The sequence below is a fragment of the Ailuropoda melanoleuca genome, chromosome 14 (assembly GCF_002007445.2).
Source record: "Ailuropoda melanoleuca isolate Jingjing chromosome 14, ASM200744v2, whole genome shotgun sequence".
In the NCBI taxonomy this organism is placed as follows: domain Eukaryota; kingdom Metazoa; phylum Chordata; class Mammalia; order Carnivora; family Ursidae; genus Ailuropoda; species Ailuropoda melanoleuca.
In genome coordinates this window covers 4,762,159-4,782,097 of record NC_048231.1, presented here as the reverse complement: position 1 = coordinate 4,782,097, position 19,939 = coordinate 4,762,159, and the positions used below count along the sequence as shown (strand labels likewise).

At 39.5% G+C, this 19,939-nt stretch overlaps 1 protein-coding gene and 1 long non-coding RNA gene across 4 annotated transcripts in view; one reads left to right on the top strand and one right to left on the bottom strand.

The window, feature by feature from the left end:
* The first annotated feature begins 3 nt into the window (after nt 1–3).
* LOC109488736 overlaps nt 4–19,939 on the top strand; it is a 38,752-nt gene continuing 18,816 nt past the window's right edge. The window contains exons 1-4 of one of the 2 annotated variants that reach the window (XR_004620289.1): nt 4–134; nt 2,453–2,558; nt 3,356–3,787; nt 3,932–4,024. This is a non-coding gene — a long non-coding RNA (uncharacterized LOC109488736). Of the gene's footprint in view, nt 135–2,452; nt 2,559–3,355; nt 3,788–3,931; nt 4,025–19,939 lie in introns of those variants that run through there. The other variant, XR_004620290.1, reaches the window with a different exon arrangement.
* Nucleotides 13,181–19,939, bottom strand: part of SYT16 (synaptotagmin 16) — a 196,237-nt gene continuing 189,478 nt past the window's right edge. For both annotated transcript variants that reach the window (XM_034642684.1, XM_034642685.1), the window contains one exon: nt 13,181–17,364. In XM_034642684.1, coding sequence (XP_034498575.1) covers nt 17,051–17,364 — 314 coding nt within the window. In that variant the 3' untranslated portion in view covers nt 13,181–17,050. The remainder of the gene's footprint in view (nt 17,365–19,939) is intronic.

The following is a 19,939-nucleotide window of genomic DNA, read 5'->3' as shown; positions in this document are numbered from 1 at the left end:
CGGGTTCGGAACGCGAGGCGGGCGCGCAGCTGTTCTCCGCTCGCATTGGACCAGAGGGAGCAGATGTTAGCCGGTTGCTAGGAGCGTTGCTAGGAGGCGATGACGCCCCTCCACAGCTCGGGAGCAACTTTCCTGTAGGTCGGGTGCGCTGGCGGGGGCTGCTGGGAGCTAGGTTTGAGAACTAGTACGAGGAGGGGCAGCGAACAAAGAGCCCCAAACAGGGGGTTCTTTCCTCGCCTAAGTTGGGTCTGGGAGAGCTGGGAAGCTGCGGGTGGGTGAGGGCCGCAGCTCCGTGCGCGGGCCTTCGGGCCCTGCTCCCTAGGACCTGGGCAAGTGATGGGAGCCGCTCCTCCCCAGTCAGGGTCACTAGCTAAAGGCCGGCTGTAGCTGGGTGTCCCCTGGGGTGATAGGGTTTGGGAATGGGAGTGGGGCGGCACTTTCAGCGGCTGAGGAAGAGGCAGAACTTGGTCAGTGCCTTTTAAACACCCAGACTCTCTGGGATACTCTGTGCCTTGGGACAGGACCCTAGCAAAGGGAGAGATGGAGGAGTGTGTGTGTGTGACCTGGGGTGAGGCTTGTGGGATGAGGACTACAGGAACTTCTGCCTTCTGGGACTCTCCTCCCCGGCGTGTTCCTGTTTGTGTCTTCAGGTTTGCACAGTTGATAGATTTTGAAGAAGGAAAAACTAATCCATGAAAATCGACCAGAATCTCATCCCTTTACTGGCTATGGATGCCAGTATGGTGCCAAAGATTTCAGAAAAATGACCCTGTGGGCTCAAATACTCCCTTTATGAAATGAGGAAGTCTTCATTTCAAACCAGTGGCTAGTTAAAACTTCAGGCTAATATGTAAGTTTCTTTAAATTAAAAATATACTAAACAGAAGGTACTTTTCACAAAGGAAACTGAAGAGAGCATACCTGTTTCAGTCAATTACACTTTAGCATACATTCACCCAAAGGATTGAGGATTGATTGTTTCTGATATCTCACTCAAGGCATGCCTTTTTTTTTTTTTTAATCATTGCCTTTTGCTGTTGCTGTTCAATGGGGCTGTCATTCTTGGAGGGGAGGGATGATGAGAGGGTCAAAGTGGACAAATCCCGGTAGCCAGTGAATCAAATTAAAGAAAGATAAAATGACAAACCTAGCAGAAGATTTGTCCAAAGCAGAGAGGGAATCCCTCAGAGAAGGAATCTTATTGAAGACGGATATACACCACTTCCCTTGTTCCCTACAGGGTCAGGCCAGAGCCTGGAAGGAAGACAGCACCACTGGGAATCAATTAAAAAAGAAAAATTGCTGTCTTCAGAGCCAGGGCAGGGCTGCCATGCAGCATGTTGACTCCTGCAAAGGCAGACATGTTGCAAGGCCAAAGGGGCCACACAAAATAGCCCTACAAATCTTGGCCACTGCTTCCTCAGGCACCCTGTACCAACTGAACACCTGTGACCAAACTTGGAGTGAAAAACTGGTTAGCCCAAAGACGTAAAAAGCCGATAATTTTGTGTTAATAATGAACGTGATTATAGGAATCCTTTAGCAATGTATATCAAATCATCACAGGTATACTTGAAATAGCTTCTGATTTTATTTGTCAGTTATACCTCAAGGTCCAGTCATGCTAACTTTTCTTTTCCTTGAATGGGGAAGGTTTTCACTTGCCTCAGGTATTTTGTGCATGCTCTTTCTTCTTCCTTAAGATGCCTCCCTTTTACCTCACTTACTCCTACTCAGCTTAAATATCACTTCCTCAGGGTGGCTTTCCCTCACAGCTTCCTACTGGCTAGGTTAGCCTCCTAATTACATTCCCAAATCATCCTACTGGTCCCGTTTCACAATGGTCATCACAGCAGGTTTTCAGCTAGTCCCACCTTGTTAATGCTGTGTTCCCAGTACCGAACACACAGGGCCTGGGACATCAAAGGTGATTGTGAGGACTTGTGAAAGGATGGAGCAACCCTGCCTGGCTCAAGGTCCCTTGTTTTTAACTTAGCTGTGTAGCTCTAAGTTACTGAACTCATACAAGCCATGAGGGCAGCCACTAGTTGCTGTCCTTTTAATTAAGTAAAGGAAAGGGGAAAAACCCGTTACATAGAAAATTGTTTTCTGCCCTTAATGAGACATTATGTTGATAGAGCAACTTCTATTTCTTCTTAAAGCATCTTATAAAGGTCTCTATCTGGATTTTACTGGCATTGAGAAGTTACCTCAAAGTTCTTTATGTATTTTCCTAGCTGTGTTCTGTGTCCTCCAAAGTAAGTGTGATCCTCTGAACTGCTCTGTTTCATCTTTCCTTAAAATGCTCCTGTACCTCAGGTAAAAAGTAGCCTCCATCATCTTGACCAATATGGATCGCACTTCTAGTATATTGATCAGAAGGGACCAGGAAACCTTCTTCTCTGTTGTCAGTATAACTCACCAAATAATTGCCAAATCCCCTCTTCACCAGGAACCACCTCGAGAAAAATAACAGATGTTGGAAGGCATGATGGAACGGTCGGGGTAATCTCAAGATCACGGAATGGCTTGGTGGCACAGCCAGAACTAAAGCACAGGTATGAGTTTAATCTTTACTGGACTATTTATGTCTGCAGATACAATTTTATAAATTCTTCAATTCTCCTGCCTAGTGATCAGAGCACATCTTCCACTAAATATTTTGGATTTTAAAATTAAATATTTAAATACCATACAGTCCACCTTAGAATCCACCTAAATTATCGTCTTCTCACCTCAAAACAACCCATGAATCTTGTCCCTTCTCAAGACGACCACAGATGTAATGCTAATTCATCTCCTGCTCCTTATCTGTTTGCTAAAAAGAATGAGATGTTTCATCATGTAGTAGAATGCACATTAAAATTCATCAGAGCTCCAAACTGTTACCCAAGGTTCCTCTTGAGCCATGTCTCTGAATTTCCCTGGAGAACCCTAGAGAAACTGTAAAGAGGCTATGGAGTTCACAAGACATATAATGTGATTTAATTCATCAATAAAAATGATACTCAATATTTTTTTAATTATTACAAAGGACTTTAAGAACCATAGTCGCAGATAACCTTCTCAATTATTTTAACATTTAAAGATGGGTAAATCTTTGTTAAAGGAATGTCAAGAATAGCAATCATTTGTCAAGTTTTTGGTTCTGCAGATGATTTACTTTAAACCTCTATTCCTTCTGCAGTATTCTGTTTCTGCTCACAATTTCATAGGACTTGGTGTTTTTAACAGGTTTCATAGGTATATAGTGCACATACACATGTAGAAATGCTCCACCATACTCAGGGCTGTCAGCTCAAACTCTGCCCTGTGGCTCTGAAAATGTCAACTCACGCGATCTTTATTTGCACAGGCACCCCTGCACAGTGTAGAAGTGCCCTGAGATGCCTGGGTGAGCAACTAAGATCCTCAGTCAGCCCGTCATGTTCCAGTGCCACCATGGGTTAGGAAGAACTGAAGCGACAAATGAGCTTACAGTCAGCAGGGTTTCCTTGAATAATTGTCACTCCTACAACATTTGAAATAAGACAGTTTTCTCAAAAGGAAAAAAAAATGTATGTGCTACCGTGTAGAAGCTTCTCACCAAATGAATTCATTTTCTTGTACATACAAACTACAATTCCCAGCCTTCTTAAATACAGGTGGAGCCATGTGACTCTTTCTGACCAAAGGAGTTAACACAGAAGTGGTGATTACTACCTCTAACCCTGGTCCCTTAACTGTACATTTGATTCTCCTGCTTTTTCTTCTTCCTCAATTTGCATGGCCATATATTCTTTCAGAGGTGCTAGGGCTCTGGGATGGCCCTCAGTCCCTGAGACGCAGCTAAGAAAGAAAGCTACGTGGGCAAAAAAACATCTTAACAGGAAATAAACCTATCTTATGTGGACTCACTGACACTTAGGGTTGTTTATTATAAAAAGTANAGGTGCTAGGGCTCTGGGATGGCCCTCAGTCCCTGAGACGCAGCTAAGAAAGAAAGCTACGTGGGCAAAAAACATCTTAACAGGAAATAAACCTATCTTATGTGGACTCACTGACACTTAGGGTTGTTTATTATAACAAGTTGCATTAATTATTTCAATACAATATGCAAAAATGGTAAAAATAGATTTTCCCTGCAACATCTAGAGAATTGTTTGTTTGTTTGTTTGTTTGTTTGTTTGTTTGTTTTGGGGATGTCAATGACATTTTTACTGCTATGGCGGTCCAATCGTAATGGCCCTGCCCTTGTATTTCTAGCTTGCTGCATCAGAGCCTTGTAAGCCTGTTCAAACTGGGTATACACAGAGGGGCCAGGACTCCAGACAAAAGCCTCTCTGATGAACAATTACCTACCCTTTTGTACAGGAATACCTACATTTTGCCTTTTCAGAATCCTCTTCAGATGCAATTTAGTTATTTCGGGTGATCTTTACGTATATATAGCTCCTTACTTACCCAATATTCAACACTTTAACATTTGAGTTGAAGTATGTTGTTTCATACATGTGTTTAACATAAAAACCTCGAGGATCCTAAAACCAAAGTAAATTACAGGGATCATAAATGTAATAATAATCATTCTAATATATATGTCTGCAGTTGGCATGGTTTTGCAGTTAATGGTTTCTGTATATACTAAAATAGGCAATATCATTCAGACCCATAAAATTTGCATGTTGATGCTGCAAAACTGTATCTTTTTTTAGCATAAAAATTTCACACGTATACATGTAAGCCATCTGCTTAAACTTTATTGATAAAACCAGTAGCAGCAGTTTTACAAAATTAGAATGATTTTCTGTTTTGAACTATCGTGAGTTCAGTTGCAGCAGACATTTTGTACAAACTGGGGCTAATACTTCTATGTTTCTGCTTTAAACAAAAAGCAATTCGAATTTATCCTCATGCATTTAAATATCTAATACAGAAATAGTTTTTAGGCTGCATAAAATATGCTTCCAACATCACTGTTAAGACAGAACATCTGTTTTAAGCATTATTTGTACAAGAGAAACTGTAATTCTTCTAATCACAAACTTATTCTCTATCACAGATAAACAATTTTATATTTTCTAACATATTTTCAAGAGTGTTTCTATCCCACGAGTATGGACATTAATAAATATTTTCCTGGCTTGCCCAGTTAAAGCACAAGACATAACAGTACAGCAGTAATACATTAAAACCACTGTTATGAAATCTTGAACATTACAAAAGGTAGAAAGGTATTCTAATTTTTAAGGTTAGCAATTAAAAAATTTTCCAAACCTCTTCCTATACACCAACTATTCATCAATAGAAGTAATTTCAGAAATGGGTGGGTCATTACATTCTGTAGCTGTTTGTTTTGGTAACAGCTGGAGATACATTCATGCTTCTTAAGGAGAGACACTGTAAGTCAATAAGTCATTCTGTGAGGAACACAGGGACACCTACATGGAATGTTCCGAAGATTTCAGGAGTTTCTAACATGAGACTTCAACCCTTCGGAGGAGAAAATATTTTTTGTTTCTCTCTTGTACTTCTGGACCATCCAGGGATTACTTCTCTGCTGGAAAACGTTGGAGGAGAAAATATGACAGCAGCCAGTTCTAAGAATGCCCATGAAGTAATGGGACAGGTTTGGGGCAGCTCCTACCTTACAACTAACAAGTCTTCCCTGGAGCAATGAATTTGCCCATGGAAGCCTTCTTGTGACTTAGAAATCCAAAGGAAGACCAGATTTTAAGTCATGTTATGCTAAATAGTCCCTGCAAGTGAAATCCATAAAACTATTGACCACCATTCACAACCACCAAAAATCAGGACAGTCGATTACATATAACTCATTAAAGTAAACATGAGATAGAAAAGGCACAGGCTAACAATATTAATACACCTCCAGCATCCAGCTGTAAGTTGAACAGAAATACAAAGCACACTCCCTGCTGAGAACACTGTGCTCCATGTAGGGTAAAATCTCCCCAAAATAGTTACATATGTTCAAAATGAATGAATCATTCACATTTACTTTTTTTTTTTTTGCATGCAAGTTCTTCAAGGACACCCATCAAAAGTTGAGATTTAAAGGAAAACCAATAAAATATTTTAAAACAACAGAGTTGCACACAGTATGCATATGGTGAAACATAAATGTGTGAATGTGAACAACTGTTTCGGATGCCATATGAAGACCAAAAAAAATCGAGAGTCAGATTTATCTTGTACTGTGAACACCAAATATTGCTATGAAATCTTGGATGTACCTTGAAAATGTTTTTTTTTTTAAATCCTTACTTTTTTTCCCTGGAAGATGATAAATTGCATTTAGGAAGAAAATGATTATGTGGGTGAGGAAAGTCACTTGGGAGGGGAAAGCTGGAGAAGTCTAATTCTCCAAGAGAAATATAATAATGTAGATTGAAGAACATTTTTGGTGGGGGAAGCATAATTCCAAATACTGTATTCAAAATACATTTTGTGGAAAAAAAAAGTTATCCAACTTAATACTTTCCCTGTACTCAAAGTTAAATTGTTCTAAAGAAAGGTCTGTGTTCGACTCAAACATTGGCAAGCCTGCCGAAAAGATGGATTTGCAATTTGTTCTGTGGTCAGGGTGTCTGAACAAAAGAATTCGAGCCTAATATTTTATTTCTAGCCTCTCAGAGGCGGAACCGCTAAAGACCATTCTGACAGTAACTTTTAGTCAAATAACTGACACTCTATGAATATAGCTGGATGATTGGCAGAGACCTAGAAGTGTCAATTACTTTGATATATTGACAAAAAAACGGATTCAACCTTAAAATAAAAATAAGAAAATATCTCACAGCCTCAAAAACTCTCAGTTCTGCAAAGCGTATTTCCATCTATTACCTTATCATGCCTGTGGCCCTCGTCCATAGTGGACACTCTGAGTGTTTGTGATATTAACGAAGGAATGAATGAATCTTATTCTTACCACAATGTGGTGAAAAAAAGTAAAACGAGTATTACTATTCCCAGCTGACAGATGCAAAATTGAAGGCTTAGAGAACTTGTGACTTGACATTCATTTTAGAGCTCATTAAGGGAAGACTGGGTATAGAACACAGGCCTCATTAATTTTAATCTAATCCGATATTCTTTCCACAACCACACTTTTGTCTCCGCCAACAGCATCCAGTTCCACAGGTTGCTGCAGCTACAAAGCAAAGGGCAGGCAGTGCACATGGAAATGTCAAAATGTTTCCTAGATTTTGATCCTCAGTCAGGTCTTCCCACTCACCCAGTGTGATTATCAGTGTCATCATTCCAATAGTCATGCAGCCTATGCATTTTCACAGGTCCTCCTCCAATTCATAACGCAGAGCTCTTGTGATCCAGATGCTTACACCTGCAGCTAATTTGCACAATTGACTACGACAGGCTACAATCACGAAGCTTCCTTTCTCTTGGCAGCAGTGGCAAATGTAAAGTCATACACACTAGTACCAGAAGGTGGTTTTCTGTCATGAATCAGTAATAATGTAATTAGCACTTTTTATCAATGTATATTTAAATCAGTGCTCAACAACAGAGAACACCACAGAGCTGCTAAATTTGGGGATTGTATCCTTATTGCCTTCAGAACTTTCTCTGCTTAGATTCCAACTGTGAAATTACGTAATCTTCTCCATGACTCTCCTCCTCAAAGGTGAAACAAGCCCAGTACCACACAGGTGAAATTCATGCCAGGTTGGCAGTTGCTACACGTCAGTTGATGCATCATATGGATTAATCCAGTTTTCTTGAGAACATGCAGAGTAACAAAATGTACAATATCAGAACTAAAAATAAAAGTCAATAACGAACAGACCAGTACATTCAGACAATGGGATATTATTATTCAGTGCTAAAAAGAAAGGAACTTTGAAGCCATGAAAAGACAGGAAGGAAACTTAAATGCATATTACTACATCAAAGCAGCCAATCTGAAAAGACTACATACTGTATGATTCCAACCATACGACATTCTGGAAAAAGCAAAGCTATGGAGACAGTAAAAAGGTTGCTGGTTGCCAAGGGTTAGGAAGGAGGGATGAATCAGTGGAACACAGAAAAATTTTAAGGTAGCAAAACACCAGGAGTGAACCCTAACGCAAAATATGGAATTTGGGCGATAATGTAGGCTCGTCACAGCAATGAACGGACCCACTCGGGGCGGGGGGTGTAGGCCAATAGTGGGGAGGGCTGTGCAAGGATGGGGGCAGGGCGTTCACAGGAACTCTGTAGTTTTCCACTCAAATTTGCTATAAACCTAAAATTGCTCAAAGCAATTTATTAATTTTTTTTAAAAAAGCAAGTAGATCATAAAGACCATTATGCCTTTTTCCTGGAAATAGAGGTCAGATCTTATTTCAAAATATCATTACAGAAATGTCTTGGTCACACTTAAGTATACAAACACTAACTTCTTATTCACAAACTTAAAATCTGCAATAAAATTAAAATTTAAAATTCTGGAAAACACTTTGTATTTCATAATAACAAATTTTAAGATACCTGCATTAGTATGGCGGGATAATCAAAGACCACGATATAATTTGGTATAGTTGTGAATTAATAAAGATTATTATGGTCCACAGGGAAATGGCAAAATTAGTAAGCTTTGCTCAAGGTGCCACATATAAGGAACTTAACAAACTCTTGAGAGGTGTGGCCCTAGAATGTGAACATAGTATCCAGAATAGAAATATCATAGTATCCAGAAAAGAAATATCATTCTTTTAGTATACATGCTCTTCACCAATCAGAGTTTTTAGTGACATCCTTTTAATGTCTTTCCCCCAAATTCAAGGTCTTCATCAAATAAGAGATGTAAACTTTTTTTATTAGGGACCATCAACTGGGCAACATTAAAAGACTGTCTTCAGTAAGAATTTTTAGGCCATCAAAGATTCTGACCTGGAATCATGGATTGAGACATATTTAAGTGATATTTAAGATAAGTTTCTATGATGTTAAAAATTATAAGGAATAAATCCATTGGGAAAACTCCCACTTTGTCTGTTATAAAATTGAAAGTAAGAGTTGGATTGAGACGGGTTCATCTGCCAAGGAAGGGACACTCCCAGTGTTGACCTTTACCCATTTTATAGGGATGTCCCAAATGTGTTTAGTATATGATATCTAAGACAAATGTGAATCAAAAGAAATGGATCGATAAGCAGGGATCTTTGTTTCACACCCTTACCCCTTTATCTGGCAGCTACTATTTCCAGTTCACTCTTTCAAAAAGTAAAAGGTAGCAATGCCTTTCGGCTATTAAAACATGGAGCTTGTAAGAACTGTTTGTATACGACAGTTTTATGTGTATGGACCTAGCATTCTAGGCTCTGACCTGCTTACTGCTTCATAAAAGGTATTCAATGTTCAATTATAAAAGTGAAAAATACTAAATATCCAACGTCTATTTCAAGTTATACCTCATTTCATTACTGGAATGGGATGCTGCATTTCTTCCCTCAGATGTAAAACATATCCATTTGAAAGGAAGTAGACTGATAAACAGTACATTTATTTCTTAACGAGAGGCAGAGTAATAACTTCCACTTTCCTTAAATCTTCTCCCTTTCAACAGGGAGTAAAGAAGTCATTACGGAAATACAGTTGACAAAAATTAAAGGGCCATAAAAGATCTTATTGTTTACCTAGTTTTAAAAAATGGAATATTTAGATATAAAAGCAATTATTCAACTCAAACTGTTCTACTCCTCTACCCTTCTCTAGCCCTTAGTCCAGAGCCGGGATAAATATACTCAATATCTTTTAAGTGAATAAATTTTGTATAAAAATTTTTAAAAAACAGTAAGAAGATACTTTGAGGGGAAAAGAAGTAGACAAAAATAAAGCATAAATAAGGCAGTATCATGGGCATGGAGCCTTCTCACCCTCCCCAAAGTAGAGTTGGTAGGTAGCATTGTTCCTCAAAGGCGTGAAGTAAAAACCCCATGGAGACAGCTTAAGGCAGCATTAGTGAGCAAGGGCAAGCAGGTAGCAACATTCGGGGGTGGTTTATTCTAGCAATGTCCACAGGCCTCCATAACTGCCTCTGAGTTTGTTCTATAAAGCCTCAAGCTGTTTTACAGGTTCCACAGTGGCTATAAATACAGCTGATTATTGGCTGTGTCTAGGATACTGCTTTGAGACCCAGGGGGGAAAAAAAAAACACCACAGGAGAGGAAACTCATCCAGAGCCTGCAGGCATCCCCAAAGTCACCTAAACAAAACCCAAACGGGAACTCCCCAGAGAAGACCTTCTATGATGCAGAGAAAAATCAGTGTGGAAACAATGGCCAAAGGGGAAGAGGACAGGCCTAGAGTGTAGTTATTGTTGATTCTGTTTGGAGGTTACATACAAAATATTAGACTTAGAAGGAACTTTAAAAAGACCATCTTCCTGGCTGCAGTCCTGTTCTCCTTTAGACAGAACCCACACTCCACGCAGAGGTTTCTATCTTAAAAGCCTTCCAAAGATGATTCTGTGCTCACCCTGGACGAATCCCCCTCCAATGTGACTAAGGCCCACTCCAGCTCTCAGCTTCTTAGACACTCTCTCTAATACATTCAGTCAATACATCTCACTTCCTTCCAACAATAACCCATAACAAGGAACTCTGCTTTTTATGGCACATGATTGGATCAACTGAACAACTGTTGATAAACATTGCTTTTATCAAGATGACTAATTGCTTCAATGTGTAATCACACCACTCCAAAAAGTTGAAAAAAAAAAAAGATTTTAAGTCCTGTACTATCCCAAATAGCCTGGTGCTACACCTAGGGAAATCCGATGAACACATCTTGAATTAATGCAAAACAACCTTCATATCCTTATCCTTATATCTAAGTTAAACTCTTGTGACTTGATTTAGATGGAAGCTCTGACTCTGTCTACGTGACCAAGATAAGAAGGAACATATCGTCCCCTCAGTAAGAGCTCTTCACATTCTGGATAACTGTTCCTAGAAATCACTCTACAGCCTTTGAACTCCCAGCCATCCCCTGTAACTTTCCTACATGCTGAATTATTCCTGACAAAAACCCCTAAGCTGAGTGATTCTTCTCCAGTTTCCGCATTTCTCATTAATTAGAAATCCTAGAACCTGAGTCAGCACTCTGGCGATCTGGCAATATTGGGAATGTAGGCTCAGACTTCCCCATCCGAGAATCCCATTCAGGGTAAAACAGCAAGTAGTGCATGGCTGGTTCTTGGCACTTGGTTACCCTTAAACTTGAGGCGGTTTGCTCCTGACCACTTCTTCAGATCGAATGTCCACTAAAGTTGTTCTAAATTCTCAGGAAACTCTCCTTTTTACTCACGGTCTGAACACTTGAGAGCAATTCAACATGCTTTCCATTACATCGACAAGTCACTCTTTTCACTATGTATCTTTGGCGTAAAGATGCCCTTCAACAGATGAATGGATAAAGAAGATGTGGTCCATATATACAATGGAATATTACTCAGCCATCAGAAAGGATGAATACCCACCATTTGCATCAACATGGATGGAACTGGAGGGGATTATGCTAAGTGTCAAGCAGAGAAAGACAATTATCATATGGTTTCACTCATATGTGGAATGTAAGGAATAGTGTGGAGGACAATAGGGGAAGGGAGGGAAAACTGAATGGGAAGAAATCAGAGAGGGAGACACACCATGAGAGACTCTGGACTCTGGGAACCAAACTGAGGGTTACAGAAGGAGAGAGGTAGGGAGATGGGATAACCAGGTGATGGGTATTAAGGAGGGCACATGTTGTGATGAGCCCTGGGTGTTACACACAACTGATGAATAGTTGAACACTACATCAAAAACTAATGATGTACTATATGCTGGCTAATTGAACATAATAATAAAAAGTAAAAATTAAAAAAGATACTGTGCTTAATGTAATATGTTACCAAATATAAGCATATTTCAATTGAAAAAAAAAACCTTTTCAAAAAGGAGTTGTGAACCCTAATAGAATTCCTTTCATTGTGATCTCCTAAGGGAAACAGTGATACATAATTGGTCCTGAAAAGAACTTTCCAGTTAAAGAGTTAGATAAATTTTGATAGCTGCATTAGATCAGTTTTAAAAATTTGCCTATGAAAGAATAATATGGATGTATAGCATAAGCTAAAAAATTGTTCATTTTTAAATATCAGAAAATTGCCACGCCATTTTTTTTCCCTTTTCATACCAAAGTTGAAATAAGTACTCAAGCTGTCACCTTACCAACTCCTTGGATGGTATATGCTGCTCTGTCCATAATCTGAATTGTAGAGAAGAGCTGGGGGTGAAGAGAGCCTCGTGTCTGATTTAGCAAGACGTGTGCACAAGCACCAAGGTTTTGCATCCCCTCAAACTAAGGGGATGAAAAATGAAGATTTCATTACTGTACCTCCTTTGGGATTTATTAAGACTCAATATACCAGGCTTACCTCTTTTTAGGTTACCCCATAAGACATCTTTTCTTTATAAATTCAGACCAGCTTTATGAGTCTACCTTTTTTAAAGTATCTGAGATTTGTTTATAACCTGTCTCTAATGTTACTATTACTTCTACTAGACAGAGAAACAAATCTTAAAGGCTTTATTCTTGTGTAAGTATGGTTGGGGGTGGGGGGAAATTGAATGCTTATTATATGCCAGGCTTGATGCTGTTACTGTCTTTTAAAAAACCTTATGAGGTAGGTATCACTTCCATTTTCCAGTCAAAGAATCAGGGACACAGACTGGCTAACTAATTTTCTCAAGGCCACACAGCTAGTGGAGTTCCATCCAAACCCAGGTGAAGACTCCAGCCTTCCCCAATTTCATTGAACTAGATGGGTCTCACTTCCCTCATCCTTAAGGATTTTCCAGAATTCCACAAGTTGTGAAAAAATGATAGCTAGTTAACCTGAAATGTCTTTTGGTTAATTAGTTTGCTCTTCTTGAAGATATGCCAATGGAGGCTGAAGGTATCTAGCAATATTTATTTATTCTTTAATTCTTCCATACACATGATATATGATTTTTTTTAAAGATTTTATTTATTTATTTGACAGAGATAGAGACAGCCAGGGAGAGAGGGAACACAAGCAGGGGGAGTGGGAGAGGAAGAAACAGGCTCTCAGCGGAGGAGCCTGATGTGGGGCTCGATCCCATAACGCCGGGATCACGCCCTGAGCCGAAGGCAGACGCTTAACCGCTGTGCCACCCAGGCCCCCCGGTATATGATTTTTTTAAATAGTTTTGCCAGGCTTTCTTTTTTGGAACAAATGAATGATTTTTTTAAAGACAAAATACTTTTACTATTTCAGGATTATCTATCATTCGTTCTTGTTGTGGATCAAATAGAATGTGCTCTGGCCACAATTCCCGCAAAGTAAGAGGAGACACTGCACGTGTTTTCTGGCCCTGTTCACTGTTAAAGCCTACGTCTCCCATTTGGTTTTATATCATCTACAAATAATCATCTTCTATCATTTTTCTGATCTTAACATACTAAGTTCTCTGCTGCAACAGGATAGCCAGGCTTTTGGGAGCCCCACAGTCCAATGTCCTCGCTGAACCATCAGTTTCATAAATTCAGTGGCTATCAGAGGAGCCCTTTCGCTTAACCTAATGGTAGTTTCAACTTAAACGATGCATTACTTGAAAAGAAAGGCATTTTGGTTCTCAGATAAGACCATCTAGCACAACCCCGATGTAAAGCACTGAGACTGACCGAGAGGTGTCCCTATGCTGCGAAGGCAGAGGCTCAGGTTCTCACTGCAGCACCTCATGCGACGGAGCACACCAGGGTTCGAGCTCAATCAGTTACTGTCATTGAAGCAGCAGCAGAGGGCCCAGTGCCGAAAGTGAACGACAGCACAGTAGCAGACTCTCTTTGCCCCCCTGCAATCACAGTCAGGATTCTTTCTCAAACTTTGGACAGGTGGATGTCAAGCGTAATACATCCGGCAGCGGTACAAGTTCTCCTACTGTTAAGGAAGGCAAGACTTCCCTCCACGGCTCTGCTACATCAGCAAAAACAGGGTCCCAAACAACTGTGCCTCACACAGGGAGCCAGTGAAGGAGAGAGAAGCAAGAGCAGATGCCTGGCTGCCTGGTGAATGGCCCATTTACAAATTCAACAATAGTCAGAGGGGAGCAGGGAGCACAAGAGCCACCACCGTGACTGGTGAAACCAGCACTTCTCAATTCAGTGTAAATTAATGCCCTGAAAGAAGACACACTATAAAGCAGATTTCCATAAACCTAGTGCATCATTTACCCTCTACAGTATTATTTAAAAAGCACTGTCTTCAGGAAAAATCACGGAAGGAACTACTCATGCAACGAATACTGTTGCTTCTTCCATTTCAAATGTCTCTATGAGATGTTAATTAGTAGCTAGATAAAATAGGCAAAAGGAGCTTTTTCACCGCTCAACCAACTAATTATCTTTCATAACTCTGTTAAAAAGCGAATGTAGATGTAAGAGCTCCAGTGAAAAGAAAAACACGCTGAGTGCATTGTGTCTAGACTTTGCCAAGCAAATAAGGGAGTTGAAATGTACAAAATCAGAAGATCTTACTAAACCAGAATTTCAAATCAATGTAAAAAAAATTCAGCCTCATATTTTAATGTATCTTGTCATTAGCATTTTATATTTATACAGTCAGCTTTAGATTGCTGTATATTCAAGATGTACATGCATCCTACGTGGTGAATAGCACCCACATAGTAAAATCACAAAAAGTAAAAATGCTTTTCAGGCATCTTGTTCCTTAAAATGCTGCACATTCCTGTCACAGTCTCATAAGCAGACTATTGGAAAAGAGATCAAACCCACAAGGAGAGCTTCACTATACAAGCAGAAAACCCTAAAAATGGGTGGGTCAAGGGAGCAGAAAATAAAGCATCGGTGATGATTGAGCTGCATAAGACAAGGGATGCAGCGGAACAGAGAGCGGGAAAATATGAGGGGGGAAAGATCCAGGATGGTCAGTACAATATATGCAGGTTTTTTTTCAAATGTAAATTTTAAAGTGAATGCTGCTTTTATGTTACTGCATAAAGGAAAGCATAACAAGGCTGCTCTACTTCCCTTTAAACACAAGCGCATAAAGAGAGTAAGGGATGTGAAAAGCCAATTCTTTGTGCTCCTACTTAATCAATTGCACTCAGTTCTACTTGATGACACAGCCACACTGCAAAGACCACTCAGCAGTTAATGGATATCATGTTGGAAAAGCACTTTGAGGTCTTCCAAAGAAAGGTAGGGTAAAAACCCAAAGGAGCATGGTTTTATTACTTATTCCCAATAACTGAGCACTGCTATAGATGAAACTCCCATGACCTAAAAAGAAATTAAGATATTAATTTATTTTGCTAATTCTGATTCTTCCATATGAAATCACTTCTTTCAAAAATGGGTACTGGAAATCACAGAAGAATTATCCCGTGCCCTAGTCTCTTCTTGTCAGGATAACCATTACACACTGCACGGTAAGGAATAAATATGTTCTTTAAGTGTTACAGCCTACGTCTACAATCTGTCAGATGTAGAGCTGAGGAGGAGTTCTGTGTTTTTAACTGTATACATCCATCACTAGCTATCACTCTTCCCACACACAGCAAAAAGTCAACAATGAAACATAAAAGCTAAAAATAAGTGACTGAGCACTTGCTCGGAAGAGCTGCACATTAGGCGCGGTGTTACATGGACACACATTCCTTCCTTTTTTTTTTCTTTCTGACAATTTCAGGTAATTAAAATTAAGGACTCACATATAAGCAAAAAGAAAATAAACATGCACTGCACAAATATGTGAAAGTCAGTCGGAGATACAATTTCATGCTCATCACAGTCCAAGATCAGCGTTCTGAATGGCACATGCCCAGAATGCAAGTAGTGACTAATATATGCTGCAAATGCCATGGAAAATGACAATTATAGGCACTTTAAATGCTCAAAAAGAAAAAAAAAAACTCATCGACATCTCATACAAGCTGAAAATATTTTTTCACTCACAGGTATCCTAACATGTTCATTTCTAAGAGTCAATTAAATCAACATTTATTAAGGACACATTGTGTACAGTTTACTGTGCTCTAATGATGGAAAATAACTGCATAAAAAAAGAATATGGTTTCCATGCAGTGTACATTCAAAATATATGTATGAGTATATATCATTGAATATAGAAAAAGTATAATCTAAAGGAGAACACTCGATTCAGAAATTCAACAAATCCATGACTTACTTGAATAGGGTTTTTTTTTTTTTGGTTTTCTTCTAATTCTGTAAGAATTTATTAGGTGAGAAAAATAGCATAAAAGCCTTGAAAATTACAAGTTGGAAATCTTACATTCTAAAAGGAGACAAGATGTCTTTCAACAGTGTTTCTGAACTCTGTTTTACCTGCAAAATGATTCATCTAACAAAATCTCATAGGAAACTACAATATATTAAGTGAAATAAAGAAAGGTATTTAATGAATACAAATTTGTTTTATAAGTACGAGTTTATAACACTTATTTTTTAAGTAAATAAATGAAGAGATTTCTTCATAGAGAGAAAAATGTAAAATAGGGGATTATGGATAACAGTTACACTCTCTCACGAGCCTTGGCATCTGATTCATTTCTGTAGTCCGGGGGGTGGGGGTTGGCACCATATTAACAAAATTCTGATTCATACACATACCTGGTTGCAAATAGTGAGATTTAACAGCTCCCTTGCGATCTCAGGTTACTCTTCAAGCAGAGACAGCAAGAGAAACATCATTCCACAGGTTGAACCCAGACTCAATAATCTATTAACACAAATTAACTCATCAACACTGTTCTCAACTATGGTTAATTTTCCATAAAGTACACTTGACCGTGTATGTGCTTTTTTAAATTATAATATCTGAATCCAGTCAAAACTTTGAGAGACCCAAAGATCCTGCCCAGAATGTGCCAGAGGTTATAGACTCTAGTACCTATTTGTAAGCCTGTCTTTAAAACGCCTACCAGCATGTGCTGAGTTGGTATCAGTGGCCAAAACACTGGGCACCAGGGCAGATGTCACATGCAAATGCCTGATGGCAAAACTAGGATTCAAGCAAGGTGTGCCATCTGCAGATTTGCTGGCCTTTGGTTTCCTTCATTTCCTCCCAATGGTCTTGCTCCTCTTCTCCACTACTGTTTTGGCCCAGAGCCATCCAACCAATCATCTCTTTACGCTTCATAGTACGCCTGTTATAAACGGAAATCATCAGTGTGACATCAGAGAGCTGAAAGAGGGCCACCTGGAAAACAAAAGTCTCCTTGTAGACTGGATTGGGCTGACCACGTCGAATGGACGTCTTACAGCGGGACATCTCTTGACCCACAGAATTGAGAAGAAAGAGCTTTCCGTATGTGTCTAAGGAAAAAAAACAACAGAAATGAGAAAACATCAAAGCTTTCTGTGTTGTTGGTTTTGTTGTAATATTTACATGGGATCCAAATTTTTCCTTTTAAACATACTGAGCAGCATCCTTAGGCCTGGTATTTGCTGTAGGACTAATCTACTTTCCATGAATTATTAAGGAAAGGGATTATTACCTTCAATGGTTAATGTTTCATGCAGCCCACTACGGGCACCTTGCTGACGTTCATTAGAAGCTCTCCACGTACAGAGGTGTATACACGCATAAGCATGTACGTAATGGTGCATGTGGACATACATGGTTCTTCAGCCACATCTTATTTATGTAACAAGATAAATAAAAACATTTTGTTCTATGTGCATTTTTCTTTTCATAATCAAAATACTGTTTTATGCCTAGATTAAAGAGTATCTTCTCTTCTTACTCTCTACATATTCTTTGGACCATCTTATCCACTCAATGACAAGTATCAAATCTATATCTCTTGCCTAGACTTCTCTTCTAAGCTCAAGGTCCAGCTCAGTACCACATTTCTTCCTGTGGACATCCTGCACATGTCTCACTCATCATGTCCCCAACTCTTAAAACTTGCTGCTCCAAAATTCCCCATCTCTGCAAACAGTAGCATCATCCACTCAGTTTATCCACATCAGGAGTCAAGATGACATTTTTGGTAAGACTGGCTCATCACCCCTAGTCCGGCCAATCAATTACCAAGTTCTGTTGATTCTAAGTCCTAAATGGCTCCCAACTCTGTCCCCTTCTTTCCATCCCTGAAGCCACTGAACTCAGCGTTCGGGCCAAGCTCTGGTCACTAGCCTCTCTCACCTGCATTACTGCAGGTCTCCTCACCCATCTCCCATCACCACGCTGCCCAATCCCACAGTCAGAGGGAGCTCTGTAAAATGCAAACCTGTTTATGTCACTCTCACTAATAGACAAAGACTAAACCTTCAATACTGCCCACTAAACTCAGGGTAAAATCAAAATTTCTTGGTATAGATGACATACTCTGATCTTTTTACCTTCCAGTTTCATGGGGCGCCACTGTGGCCTTTATATGCTACATTCCCACTACACTGGCCTCCCTTCATCCCTCCGACCCACACTTCTCTTTCCCTTTCACTTCTGCACAAACTGTACGTGCTCTGAGACCACAAATGATATCCACCTTCCCGCAATTTCTTTTCATTAGTTCGGTCTGGATGTGGCTTATTCCAGGAATTTTTGCTGACCACTTGCCCCCGTCCTGACCAGCTCTGGTTCAGATAACACTTCTATGGCCTCCATCAAAATCTAGCTTCAGGTTATCCCAGGACGTAGCACCCAGCATTAGCGCTGCCTCCTTACTCATCTGCAAGGCTGTCAGTTTGAAAGAGGAATTGCCTTGTTTACAACTGTACCCCCGGGTTCCTGGCCTGGTGTCTAACACATGGTAGACATTCAATATATATTAAACATTTTGTAATGAATGTCCATGACTCTCCAGCAGGCTTGACTTTCTTTTTCCTTTTGGTCTTGGGTTTTCAAACTTGCAAAATGAAGATAAGCCCCTTGGTTTTATTACCCTTGCGCTGGAATGCTATAAAATGGGACTAGCCTCATATTGTTTAGCAATTTATAGAAAAGAAAAAAAATTATCCAAATTTTACTAACATAGTCTACTACTTCTGCTAAAATTCCTGAGTAGATAATTACAAAGAAAATTATCCTCCAAAACAATTATATTTTTATTAAAATGACTTAATTCATCAATTTTTGACCCTCTCAATGACAACTTTTACCACTAACTTATGTGTGTCCTGTCCTTTAAAAAAAGAACATGTAAGTGTTAGGGCGTTTCCCAGATTCTATCATTCTGTACATTCTGTTCAATGCAGGCTGAAAGCTGATTAGTGTTTACTGCTCACTTTCTCACCTAACAACCAGTCAAACTTTTAAAAGTGTGAATCCAGATCTCGGTAATTTACTGTTCTCTACAAGAGCATTGTAAGACGGGAAACAAATTACAACCTGCAGTTTTCTTTCTATGTTGATCTTTTTCTATTCCGGTTTGATGTGTTATTTTATTCACTTATCTGCTGAGAAACACAAGATGTGAAATTACACTTCAGGTGTGAAAACACTTCTCTGTCTCAGAAACAGGCCTCTCCACTCTTCAAACTGCTCTACTGAGAAAGCTGTCAGAAAACCAGCAATAGGAGAGTGAATTTGTGTTTCCACAGCTGTACAGCTCCATGATTCCTATAGGGGAAGTTCAATCCAGTCACTGAACTGTTCTGGCAAATTCTTCCCTCAGTTATGGCAGTGGGAGTTCATCTTGCAAACAAAGACCTGCTCATTTCACGAAGTGCAATTTCAATCTTTATCCTGTCACAGATCACTTTCTAATTACAAGAAAGGCCGTTTACTACCAAACCACCATCACTGAAGCTGAATTATATGTATATGACAAGAGGGGAAAATAATTATTTGGTACACAATCCAGTCTGAGGGCACCTAACCAAAAGAAGGGAAACACTGCTGATTGTTCCAGCTCAAAGGGAACTTTTCCTCAGGAGTGATAAT